Source organism: Colobus angolensis, unplaced genomic scaffold, assembly GCF_000951035.1.
Source record: "Colobus angolensis palliatus isolate OR3802 unplaced genomic scaffold, Cang.pa_1.0 Scaffold98, whole genome shotgun sequence".
Lineage (NCBI taxonomy): Eukaryota > Metazoa > Chordata > Mammalia > Primates > Cercopithecidae > Colobus > Colobus angolensis.
The window spans coordinates 4817245-4831361 of record NW_012123820.1 but is presented as its reverse complement, the minus strand read 5'-3'; the positions used below and the strand labels follow the sequence as shown (position 1 = coordinate 4831361).

The 14117-nt window shown below is 39.3% G+C and overlaps 1 protein-coding gene across 1 annotated transcript in view; it reads right to left on the bottom strand.

Annotated features, from left to right (window-relative positions):
• Positions 1 to 6333, bottom strand: part of CD96 (CD96 molecule) — a 115313-nt gene extending 108980 nt beyond the window's left edge. Inside the window, exons 1-2 of the mRNA XM_011932761.1 lie at positions 6103 to 6333; positions 3063 to 3419 (exon numbers count right to left, since the gene is read on the bottom strand). Of these exons, the coding sequence (XP_011788151.1) occupies positions 3063 to 3419; positions 6103 to 6163 (418 nt within the window). The 5' untranslated portion in view covers positions 6164 to 6333. The remainder of the gene's footprint in view (positions 1 to 3062; positions 3420 to 6102) is intronic.
• Between the last annotated feature and the right edge of the window lie 7784 nt (positions 6334 to 14117).

The window sequence follows — 14117 nt, the reverse complement described above, 5'->3', positions numbered from 1 at the left end:
AGAGAACTGCATTTCTTGGAGTGACTCAAAAGCTCCTAACCTAGGAGGAAACCCTCTCAAGTGAAAGCAGAAAAGAGGCAAACCCCACACTGCTTATTATATTTCCACTCTTGCCCACAGCCTCAGAGCACTAAGACACACACAGAGACAAAATATTGTGAAAAAAGAACAGAATCCTTTCACAGCTAGGCCCTTGGGGAACATGGGAACAGGATTTAGACACACACTGTGTAGTGAGCAGACATGAGAGAATGATTCAAATGGCAACAGAAAAGAAACAGGAAGAGATGATCAACCCAAATACCTCAAGTCCCTCAGCATTTTCAAATTAGGTTCTTATGCACCACTTCAATTTGCATTTGTTTATGTACTACATAAGTGTTTGCACTTCAGGTGTGTTTTGCTTACCCAACTAGCTTGTAAACTTAAAGATTGCACAGGGGCCTAAGAGGAAAACTGTACAAGTGAGAGGAGAAGCAGCAAGAGAAGATCGAAAGAGTAAAGGGTAAAAAGGAAATATGCTATTGGTTGTGAACTTGACAGAGCTCTCAGATGGCAACTGCCTGCTTTTAGTCAGCTGCCTACTCTGTAGCTCCATACCAGGCTAACATTTTTGGTCACTCTGTGGTGAAGGATTTGTTTCCCCCTTCTGTTTTGCTCTTTTCTATTTTACTCCCTTTGTACCCAAAAACACAATACCAGAACCATTTCTCTAACACTGAGGCCGTTGCTTTTCATCTGATTCAGATGACAGCAGCAAAGTTACGATCAGAAGACTGGAAATTTTCCAACCACAAAAAGTATAGATATGGTGTCTGCCTCTCCAGTGATCTGCAGTTTTTAGTAGCTACAAGCTTACCTCCTTTGGTTCTCTTTATTTTAAGAAATTCATTTTGTTTAAAGGCAACACCATTCTCCTTTCTGGATAATATACTATCTGTTCTCCATTGCTGTCTTCATTTTGTGGCATCACATATTCTATTTCCTATAAAAGGTACATCAATCCATGTTGCCAAGTCTCAATGAAGGAAACACTAAGTCCTCAGTAAGGCAACAGTATTGTTTACTGGTTCAGGCAGAATGTACCAAAAAATCTATGTGTGAAGCCAAGGTCAATGTGTACTTCTGCTAATATTACATGGCAAATGTCTTACTGGGTTCCAAATGAGGTCAATATATAAAGAGAAGGAGCAGGGCTCATATTTAATCAGAACTGAGAAACAGAATTTGCTCAATATAATTATCACTACTCTTAACTGAAAACTACCATTTACCAAACTCTTATCCTTTAGCAGGAACTATACATTTAAGTGCATTACACAGATTATCTCATTTAATCATCAAGCTAGTGATACCTATAAAGAAAGTACTACAATTACCCATATTTTTTATGTAAGAAACTTGAAACAACTTGGGAATGATGAAACATATAGTAAGTGATAGAGCCAATGTTCAAACACAGGCTACCTGAATCAAAGTATGTGTAGCTAAACAGTGTTCTATGTAGGTCTTCCATTTCTCTTTACTTCAATCCCACCCCACTCCAGCCTTCATTGAACTGAAGTGTGTGTGTAGTGTGTTTTCTGGAAAACAGCAAGGGAATTGGGCATTGTAAGATAGTAGTTGATAGGACCTTGGCCTAAAGGTGGACTGTTCCAACAGCATATTTTTAGAGTAAGTAAGTTATAAGACATGGAGAGGAGGTAATAAATCCGTATCTGTTGCTTGTTCTGGGCAGCTCTCTGTCCCCTTTAATATGATCTTCACGAGTTTTTTGTTGTTGTTGTTGTTATATTACCAGGTCACTTTGCCCTGAGTCAGAACCAGTCCACTGCCAGTGCATTTTGCATTTGTTGGCTTTCACTTTCATTGTCTTCCATTAGCAGAAATGAAAATCATTTACTTTAGGGCCAGGTAATTTAGAGCAGGCATTATTATAATCATTTTCCAAATAGGCTCAGAGAATTTACACGATAGGCCCCAAGTCAAATTTATTTCTATTCAGAAAGGAGCTAGAACTTAAATCTAGGATTCCCACTTCTAAATGCAGGCCTCCAAACTATGTTGGTGTGAATGCTGCATGACGAGCAGCCTCCTTTGCCCCTTTACCTGCCCTAGACTAAATGTTGTATACCCAGAACCACTTTCATAAATTCACCCACAAACCTTCCCTCACAGTGAGTAGCACCACCAGTCAGGTGTGCATGCCAGACACCCAGTTGTCACCTTCAACTTCTTTCTCTCCTTCACTCATACTGCCCTTATCTTATATTCACTCTATGATCATATCCGTTTTATGCGCAGTGCACAAAATTTGCCACTTTCCTTCTGTATCTACCCGAACTACCACTCTCTCTTTTCTGGGCTACTGAAATGGTCTCCTGAGTTGTCTCTACCTGCTCCTTCTTGTCCATCTTCACCTCATTTTCACAGGAAAGTCAGTATGATTTTTTTTTTAACAACACAAATACAATCAGCCTATAAATGTCATGCCATACTTTTGTTGGAAATACTTCTATGTCTTCTCATGGTTCTAAGATCAAAATAGAAACCTTTTAAAAGGGAATCTGACCAGGTCCAACATGATCTGGTCCTTACCTGCCTTATCCTTTAATCGCTGTACTGCTGTCCCATTGGCGTTTTCCCATTTCTTCAAACACTCCACAGAGCTTCATGCAAGCTCTTTTCTCTCTCTGGGATTACTCACAATTCCACTCTGCCTCAGCCCCACCCCCTAAATTGTGTTAATGTCTATTCATTCTTTAGACTTAAGCTATGGTGTTAATTACTCAAGGACAATTTCAATGGCCTCTGTGATGTGCTCCTTCACAAGACTGTTACAGTCTTTATTATTGATGCTTATCACTGCTGCAAGTTTACACTTATTTGCTTAAATGCTGTGGTCACTTCCTTTCTCCCTTATCAGACAGTAGCTCTTTCTGCTCAGCCTTTGTATGCTGAGCACCATGCCTAACCCTGCTTTTCTTACAAGGTACATTTGTTGAATGAGAAGAGAGCTGAGTGAAAGCACGTGCTTCCATCCCTCTTCCAGTTATGCTTACCGTGTGTCTGAATGAGAAGGTTGTAGATTTTAGTCTGCATGCCCTCTGGATACAGAGTAAGCATACACTCGTACCTTCCACTGACTGAAGAAGACATATTCCTTAAGTGCAGAGTCCATTTTGATCCATTCTCAGGAGTTTCTGTGAAGGTCACCAGTGACTCACAGGGACTCCCATAGGCACAGTGGAAGCCATATTGGGGATGATAAAGAGCAATCAGGTCTGCCTTATCGGTGACCTTGGACCATTGCATCTGCACCAAGAAGCCTATCGCCTGTGTTTGGCAGGTCAGGTTGACATCAGAGCCAAGTGTAGCATAAATGTTTTCTTCTGTGTTGAATGATTTTCCCCAAACTCCTGAAAAGGAAGAACATGAGCCGTGAGTTTAAATAATTCACATAGAATGATTCTTAATTAAAAACCCTAGTCACTTCAGTAAGGTGAGGGGAGCAACTGAGGAAATTTTTCCCTGACTACTTTAGGAGTAGAGTAGAGCTTATCTCTGACTCAGATAGAGACGCATGAGACAATATAAATGAGGAGGCATTTACGTAGAGAAGCTAGAGGAAATTACTGACTTCTAAATATTTATCCTTGTGTTGGTCTGACCAAAACATAATTGAAGGTTTCTAACTACCTGTGAATAAAATCAAGCCTATTTGAAAATGGAAGCACACCAGCAAACTTAGTATGACAATTCTTCTTACGTTTAATATAATTGGCTTTTTGGGTTATAAAACAACAGCTGAATATAATACACACGATGCTTTCTGAAACTGCAAAAATAAAAGATATGTGTATAGCAATTTATTTGAAAAATACATGTTTACAAGGGCCTTTCATATGTTATCTTGTTTAATCCCCCTCACACGCTGTAAGTGATGTTGTTAACCCTTTAGTATCAAGGAAGAAACTGGGGCACAGACAGATGAAAAGGGGTATGCTCAAAGTCACACCTCCAGGCCTGGTGCAGTGGCTCACATCCGTAATTCCAGCACTTTGGGAGGCCAAGGCGGGCAGAGCACGAGGTCAAGAGAACCAGACCATCCTGGCCAACGTGGCGAAACCCTGTCTCTACTAAAAATACAAAAATTAGCTGGGCGTGGTGGCACATGCCTGTAGTCCCAGCTACTGGGGAGGCTGAGGCAGGAGAATCGCTTGAACCTGGGAGGCGGAGGTTGCAGTGAGCCAAGATTATGCCACTGCACTCCAGCCTGGCAACTGAGCAAGACTCCATCTCAAAAAACAAAAAACAAAACAAAACAAAAATGTCACACCTCCAGTAAAAGAATGAATTCAGTTACCGAGAGTTTGTGTCTTTCTATAACCCTCATAACTGTCACAGTAAAACTCCAGCCAAGGAAGACAAAGAGACCTTTGGAGACCAAAAAGAACTTTGGGCATCCAGGCCCACAGCAGACTCATGCCCAAAATGGCTGCTGACTCTGACAGAGAAAGCAGGCTTGTTTATATGTCATTTGAGGCGGGAAAACAAGGCAGGATACAGGTTTCAGTCAAAGATAGTAAATTATTTAACTCATGACAATTCTGAGAAAACTATCTTGACCCGTCAACCTTAAAGCTGGACAGAGCTGAGGTGAGGTAAAACAGGAGTTACAGAAATACGTGGGGGTCTGGAGGCAGGCAATAAGCTTGGAAGGTTGAGGTAAGCTCGCAGCTGCAACTTGCTAGCAATGCTGGGAGAGGCTACTTAAATTTCTTAGCCTACGTATAACTTCTAAGTAACCTATACTTAATGTTAACTATTACCTATGTCATGTTTATTATTTTAAACTTTATTACTTATTTTATTTTATTTTATTTTCCTTCCACATAACCCCCAAACTGCCTCCCAAATTCAGTTGATTAGAGTAAGAAATTTCACTTTCAATATATAAGGATTGAAAGGACCTCATCTAACCTTAGGTAGAGGCTCCACTTAGTATCACCTCTAATCGATGGTCTGAAATACTAGACATAAGTAGAGTCTCTTTCCTATCAGCAGTCTGTGGTAAGCATTGAGACTGTTACATGCCTTCAATAGTGTTGGCCTCAGTTTTAGAATTAACATGGAATCCTGCTACAGAAATGATATACATTATTGTGACAAGTACCACTGAAGCTCACAAAAGGAAAAGATAAAAAGACGACAAGCAACTGAGAAGAAACAAGGCTCTTAAAAGTAAAAGTAGTTGACAAATGGGAATTATCATACTTCTACGGGTGCAAAAGTTTGGTAGGCAGAGGTTAGTACAGTTTAATGTAACTTGTTGTGAGCTATCTTTTGCCTGAAAATATGGCTCTGATCCTATCTACAGCATTATATTCCAAATCTCCTTTGATTTAGAAATTCTCCTTAATATTTTCATAGCTATATCTGAAAAGCACAGTTAATTCTTCAGATACTCAGGCTTACGATAATACTCTCATACTGTGGAATACAGAACTAATCCTGCTTCCTTCTATTTTTAAATAGGCCCATTAGGCTCTTGTTCCTACTGTCATAAGGATTCCACTTTGTCTCCCAGGTTCCTACCTACACATGCCTCATTAAAATTCAACGTGCATTCAACTCCCAAAGACCTTAGTATTTGGAGGAGAAATACTTGTTATATCCAAAAGAAAAAGAGTACTTGAGAGAGAAAAAAGTGAAGCAAGGGTCTCTGAGCGTTGATGGCTTTGTGATTTTTAATTTTTCTGCAGTTGTTTTGACTACCATTTGGAGAGCATTTCATTTCCAAGAAACACAATTTCCCAATTACTCCAGAGATCCTGTTAGAAAGGAAATGGGTGAAAATGCCTTAGAGCAGTGGCACAAACGACCCATTCCCTTCTTATTTTCAGTGTGCATTAGTAATCATTTCTAGATTCTAGCATCTCTCCTATACCTGCCACTGAAATACATAACTGAAACCCTTAGTAATGATTTGTCCTTTGGTGATCAATTTCAGCAGCAGTCACAAGGCATTTTAAATGAACAGAGGCCCCATCCGCCCCTAAAGAGGCCCATCCGACAAGAAGGGACAACTGGAAGTCTTACCCTTGACGAAATGTATCTGGATGATGTAATAGACAGCACAGTATTTCCATTTTTTCTCCATTGTCTTCTGAACACCTTACACCAGCATTTCCGTAATGATCACAAAGTCAATTGATGTTTTCAAGCAAACCCCAGCCACCCACTTCGTGCTAAAAAAACCCAAATCTACCACACACGCCTGGGTCTGTTTATCACTTGGCAAGCCCCCAGGAAATGAAATGTAGACAGGAAAGTAATGTGGTTCAGGACTGAGTATAACCTTCAATAGAACAAGGTTGAAATTGTTCTCTGAAATCTGTATATCACCTTCTTTAAAAGACTTTTCAGTATCCAAAGAGTCTCTTATTCAGGATCTCTGTGTCAGTCAAGCTGCGTCTAAAATCCAAACAAAGGATATCACGCAGAGCAGTTGGCAATGTGCTTTTTATACATTTCTTTCCCAAGCACAAAGTCATTTAACAAATGTGAGCTTGGTGTCTTTCATAATAATTTTTCTGTTCAATCTTAAGATATGTTTTCTTTCCAGAATTGCCCTGGGGTGAAAGAACAAAGAATTAACAGGTTTAATTTTAATAAAATCTGAAAAGTAACAGGGAATAGTGTCAGCTATCAAACCAAATGTTATTGTCTCTCCTCTTGCAGGGAAATGCACATTTCCTGGGAGTGGAGGAGTGACGGCTACTTTTCTACCCTTCGTCTGGGAAGGTTGGAAGTCAGTTAGGGAAGTCTCCCACCAGGTTGGCTGGAGGCCATTTTTGCTCACCACGGAAGAGCTTATCCATGCCTAAGCCAAAGCAAGGCAGTAACAATCAGAATCCAAAGGCAGAGAATTCCCACCTCAGTGAGCTATTAGGCTTATAACATCTGCCTAGTTACTTCTATTTACAGAGAACTGCAAACAAGTTTCAGGAAAGTGACCCCTTGGTAAAAATGTCTGGCTATTCATAGAAGAACATGATGATTATTCCCTGTTATGATTCTCTGATTGATTTAATTGTATTGGTTTTTCAGCCTGAGATAAAATAGGCTGTCATCACCCTCCAACATTAAAAAAACAAGCATTAGGCTGAGGACTACAGTAAGTTTGATGGACAAAGAATAACTACAAATAAACATGTGTGTCTTCATACATACCGTATGAATGATTAAAATATACTGTGACCCTAATCTCATTACTAGGATATAGGTACCACCTAGCAAGACCAAAGACAAATGAAAAGGCCAATTGTAATCCTGAGATGGGAATTCTTTTCAGGTGAAGTGGAGATAATTTTGTTCAGGTTGTTATCATCTATACACCAATCTCTCCATGCAAGGACTTGTGGGGAATACGGACGATGCTAAGACACAAGGAAATGCTTTCGCCATTCAGGAGATTAAATTTAGATGGGAGAAGAGAGATTGTCATGTAAAGAAATAATAGCTACTGTCTTCCTGGATGTCCAGACCACCCCCTATACCACCACCGCAAATACTTGCCATGGTAATTGCCATACTTATTCAGTATTCCTCAGCTAATGATTTCTTGCAGAATTTAGAAGAGGTAGTTACTGCTTGCCTAGTCCAGTGCTCCCCAAACCTTTATTATCGTCCCTTCCCAACTTCCCGTGAGTTTCAGGTCACTGGGGATATTGAGTCAGGTAGTGCTGACAGTGATTTTCCAGGGAAGGCTGGGGAACTCAAAGTCCTTGATAGAAGGGCAAGAAGAGACATAACTGCTCTGGGTAGCTACATCTCTTCCCATTGCCCCTGGAAATTCTAGTAAATCAAAGTTATGAAGCATAGCAGCAGAAACAGTCCTGGAGATGCACTACGAAGATCCTGATTTGCACGTTGGCATCCCTATTACATCGGGACACATTACAAGCCTAGAGAAGGGATTCTATGATCTCATTCCATTTTTCATATTAAGAGGAATTTACCTAAGTAGAAACCAATACAAATCTACATTTATTGAATTCTCTAAGAACAATACCCTCTTTGGAGTATTTAGACTTCTCCTATCTCTTATTGTATTAAAGTGAAGTAATTGTTCCAAAAAAGTCCCTAAACTCAGAAACATGGAAATGGTTGTTTATTTTCCAGTGCTACAGTCTTACTTTCAGCAGAGTTCTTGCCTCTTATTGGGGTTGGGCTACCTGAGCCATGCATTTAGTGGCTAGGGCTTAGTTCATGATTCTTATATCTAGAAACTTCTATGGCCTGAAGCCATCAGATTTAGCTAATTTTGCTTTGGGACCCACCCAGATTCTGAGAGTATAACAATTTCAGATGCGTGGCCACAGAATATTAACTGAATGCTTTCACATCGGGTGTCCTGTAGCTTCAAGACCCAGGCGACAGCCCCTCCATGGCTTTTTGCATGCAGCAGGTGGCAGCAACACTCCGCTGACTGGCACGGCTATCCCAGGTGATGGGAATTGCCCCCACCGCCTTTCAATCCTGGTAATATTTTCTAAAGGCTCTTTCAGCATGGGGATAGACAGGCATTCTCTATACTTAAAAATAACTCTTCTGTGGAAGTCATGTCAATCTCTTCTATTATCTTCCCTACTCACCATATCCCAATTGCACAGGGTTTCTTCTGCCTTACAGTCTGCTGCATATAAGAAGAAAACAGAAGCAAGTCAGTTTCACACACAAAAAGAAATCGTGATCTTCTTGAACTGCAGAGGCAAATTCAATTATTTACAAAGAGAAGCAGGAACACACATTCTTTCTGCTAAAGGCAAGCCATGATTGTGTGTTTTGGACAAACTTTTTAAATGCTCTAGCTAAACATACTCAATGAGAAAAGGACATTTTCAGAAACAGGAAGTTGAGCAAAAGGTAAACTTACTTTTGTGGTTTTCATAATGGTTAACTCAAATATTACTTACTTATCTTTGAACACTTACTAAAAAGAAAAATGGGGAGTGTTACACTTTTGCATGTTTTCCAAAATGCTTAGAAAACGTGATGGTTTAAGTTTCAGTTAATTAAAAAGTACTTACTGTGTGGCACTTCTTAAGGGATTCCTGAAGAGGCATAGTTCTAGATAATTTTAAAATACCAAAGATAAAATATAACCCTCAGTCTTAAGGCAGTTACCATTTAGCTGGGAGGAAGCATCCATGTTCACTAAAAAAGTCAAGTAGCATAAAGTACCTCCCAACCGAGTTGGTAGGACACGACTTTAGCAAAGGGGGAGTTATCTTAGGGGTTGAGTGGGCCAAGAGCATCTGAAGTGTGGAATCTAAACTTGGCCTTATAGGAGTCAGACTGGTAGAAACCGCAAGGTAAGTGATTCCAGGCAGAAGAAACAGGAAGAGCCAACACTCGATAGTGTTGAAGTTCAAGGCCGTTTATTCAGTGGGCTATTCTGGTTTAGCAGAGGCTGTACTAGGTGACTTGGAGCAGCTAAAGCTGTCCAAGAGCTTTGAATTCTAGGCTAAAGGGTGTGGGTTTTCTTCTCATGTCAGAGAGACTCCCTAAAGAGATTTCAGCATATGAGTCATATATTTAAAGTAACAATTTAAAAGGATAAATTGGGTGGGCATGTGTGAAATGAATGGAAGAAAGGAGAGCAGAGAAACAGAAGACCTGTTAGGAGTTTATGTTTCTTTGGGCACTTTAGGATGAGAATGGGCTGACTGGCATGGCAAAGCATGATGAAAGCAAGGTCATTACCAACAAAGAGGCTGTAAGGTGAGATGTAGGATTGGGCATGGAATCAAAATCTCCTATAAAGTTTCATGCCTCAGAATTAGGAAAAAGGGAAAACTAATGGAGTTGGAGTCCCACTGGAAGAACCACCCTAATCAAGGAGCAAATGATCAATCGATTTTTGATGGATGTGAAAGATAACCTATTATGGCACAGCTGGCAGTCCTGCCTGCATCAGAGTACAGTTCTTCTGGTTTTCCTCAGCTTTCCTGAGTTTAATGAGTTAGCATGTAATGAAAAAGAGTTTCATGAGACTTTCAGCATAGCAATCTGTTTTATCACCACTATTTTCACCATGCTGAATTCCATCCATGAAAGACTAATTTTAGTTTAATACATTTTTTTAGTTACAACATCAGTATCTGCTCATTACGTGAAGCCATTTTAAATGGATAAGAAAAAAAATTTAAATGGATAAGAAAGAATTCTAACTGCCCAAAGACTACCAAGACCTATATGTTGTATATTTGTCTAGATTTCTTCATAAACACATGTATATATATAAAGAAAATGAATTTTTACCACATGTATGTTAAAAATTCATTTTATAGATGTACAAAAAATAATTTTAGGTAAGATATATATATATATATATAAATTTCACCTAACATTTTATTTTCAGAAATAAAATTATATAATTCAATTGGATAATTATAGTAAATAATCTTTGAGTATTTATTTTGAGTAGCAAACTGAAGCAAGGAGAGAGAGAGACAGAGAGAGACAGAGGCAGAGATATTTTAATATTGCCAAAGTCCTGGCAATTTAATAACTCAGTAATCATATTGTTGATTTTTTCAGAAATACATTGAAGAAACCATTCATATTTCCAAGGTTGAGTTAGCATAGCCAGAATTAGAAGAAATATTTTAAGTTCTACATTCTACCTGGGTGGAAAACATTAAAATTTATTAAAATGTCTCTTCATAGTCAATGAAGAAAGAAAGAACACCTTGAAAAACTGAGAAGGGTTGCAATTGATTTTATAGCTTAAAAATAGATAGTGTGGAGCAAAATCACATACTGTGGCTCTTTGATAGACTGTGACAATAATATTCTTAATCACATTGTATTTTTACAACTATAGTTCACATAGAAATTGTCGTGTTTCTGTACTTGGTGGAAACGATAGGCTAGGTAAGGTCAGCCAAGGACTGAATTACCCCCTCTGTCCCCTGTTATTTCCCCCAATAATTTCCTTTTAAATGGAGTCCTGCATTTGAGGACAAGAGTGAAAGAAATAGGGCATGTACAAGTGCAAGAGGGGGAGGGAGACAGAGTGAGAAAGAGAGAGAGAGAGAAAGCACACTTTTGTGTTTGTTGCTTTTAGTAATGGTATAGCTCAATACAACCTCAATTAAATAATGTTATCAGGGAATAGGAGATTGCGATTAATAGCATTTCCTGGCAAATGAGAGCCAAACCAAATTCTTTTCTTGGAAGAGGTGGGGTTGTAATGGGGAGGAGAAGTAGTTAGGATAGAAATTAGTCCTTGTTGGTGAATATCTTTTAAAAATGCATTGTTTCACATTTCTGGCTCAATGAAAACCTTATCATGAATATAATTTTATTTCAAGATTGAAGATCTTACAGAGACCAGGGGCATTGTTCTGAACCACAGTCTCCAGAAAGTAACTGTAACAAACAAGAAGATAGCTGTGCATAAAAATATGCTCCTTCCTTCAGAAAAGAAGTCTAACTTTGTAAAGATTTGCCTGTTTTGTGAAAGTGTTCAAAGCAGACGCATGAGCATGCTTGCACACATAGATTCTCTATTTCCTACCAAAACCTATAGAATGTTGGAGTTGGAAGAAACTGTATTGGTCATTTAGCATAGACTGAGCCCTTTATTTTACAGATGAAGAAAATGACACCCGAAGAGGTAAAATGTCCTGCCGAAGATCAAAGTGTCTCTTATAAAAAATCCTGTGCTTGTTACAATGAGTCCTTTACACCATTAACCAATACATTGAGCTTCATAACATATTCAATAATAAAAACCAATTATTCCTCAATTTAAAATGCAAATTGTCTCTAATATTTTGACAAATAAGAAGCAATCCAAAAAGCGTACATTTTTTTTCATTCCCATGGCATTCCTCTTGACAAAACTACACCTGTATGTCACAGAGGAAAACATAAGGATTTATATACATTCAACTATACACACACACGCACACAAAAGAGATTTTTATCTCAAACAATTATATATATATGTATATATATTTGAGAAGTTTTTGTTGTGTATTTGTTTGTTCTCTTGCTTGCTTTTAAATTTAATTTCCTGGAGAAATTCTGACTGACTCTGGGTGAAACCAAGCATGCTATTTTTTAATTAAAGGTATTGAATTAGCTTCATTCCAGTGTTATATAACTCAGCATCAATTTTACTTTATTTTCACTGTTCTTTAGTCATTTATTATTCCCTTTGGTTTTGCTCAGGGAAGATACTATGGGTCTCATATTTCCATCTCCAAACTCTCTTTCTCTTTTGAGCCTCTCCTCTATCTCCAATACACATGACTGTGATTTAATGGGGAAGCTTCTCTAGTTACGCAGCACCTAGTGAGGAAGGCCACATTTACAGGGGTGCTAGAGGAGGATGGAGACAAATAAACTATAGAAAATACTCTGTGTGGAGGTTTCTTTTAAGCAAGCTGAAGATCCTCAAAGCTCTTTTTTTCTAAAAGTATGCCTTATTCCTTCAGAGAAAGTTAGAATCTACTTGGCATTAAGAGTATTTTATCAGTTTCACACTTTAGCCATGTAGAGCCATAGAACCTCAGGAGAATCAACTCCCTTATTTTATAAATCAGGATACTGGTGCCCAGTGGTGGGAAATGCAGTCTGAAGAAGTCATAGTTATGTATATTTAAAATATTGAAGTGTTTGGCTTTATCTTGACCTTTTTTTTCCATAAAGAAATGAACATTAATCAGATCATGAGTGTTACTACTTACATGATCGTGAGTAAAAGTCCACAGAATGAGGTAGAAATTTGGGTGCTGGCAGTTAACTAGGCTCACTCTCCTGCAGAGTGATTCACAGCACACATAATTCAGATGTATCACTTGGTAAAATATCAAAGAACAATGTGTCAGGGACCCTGACAGTTACCTGTGAGAGATGCACACCTCAAATATCAATGCTGTAAATGTCCAAGTTCCCCTTTTCTTATGTCTCTAGGGCATATGCATGCTTGACCAGAGCTAATGGCCCTAAAGGCCCCATGAGCCCCTGGCTACTTCTCCTCCCTCCTGCACTCCATGCTCCTCCACTTATCACAACCCTCCTACTCTTTCCTTTCTGTCCCTCAAGCTCTCTGTGCCTATCCAACCCCAGGGCCTTTGCATTTGCTCTGCTTGGAATACTCTTCCATAGCTACATACATGAACGTTTTCTCTCATTCTGTGATTGTTCAAATGTCCTCACCACGAAGAGGCCTTTCCTGAATTGCATGGCTATTTAAAGGAGCCCTGCCATGGGTCTCTGTCACAGCAGCAGCTGTATTTTTTCCACAGGGCTTATTCGCATGAGACGTTAAGTTGCTTGTTATTATTATTATCATTTTGATATATTGGCACTTTCCACTAGACTGTAAGCCTGGGAAGGACAGGAGCTTTATGTATTAGTCACTTCTTGACTCACCAAACATTCTCGCAACGCACCATTAAAGATGGGAAAAGTCCAAAGTGGTTTTCCTATTCCCTTGCACAGTCAGTCAGCACTTCACTTCTGACACCAGCTGTCTGAGGGTTTTCCTCCACACACCAAGCAGTTTTTCAATTTTCTAGTCGACACCAACTGGAAGTCCTATAATTTTATTCTGATGCATATCTACCTAGATATACTGTCAGTCTCACAGATTGAGGACTTCACCCCAAAAGACTATCCCTCACTTCAGATGTCAGTTACAAGTCCCAGCTTGTGACCTGTGCTCTTGATTGACTGGCTTTAATTCAGGGTTTCCATGACCCCCTTTTCAGGTTCATCTAATTTGCTTGGGTGACTCACAGAACTCAGTGAAACAGTTCACTTATGTTTACCCATGTAAATAATGTTATAAAGGATGCAGATAAGCAGCCAGATGGAAAAGATGCATAAGGCAAGGTATGTGGAAGGGTGTGGGGCTTCTGCGCCCTCTCCAGGTGCTCTGCTCTCCCAGCACCTTCACCTGTTCGGCAATATGGAAGCTCCCCAAGCCCAGTCCTTTTGGTTTTAATGGAGGCTTTATTACAATCATAGGCATGATTGATTAAATTATTAGCCATTGGTGATCAACTCAACCTCAACCTTCAGGCCCCCTCCCC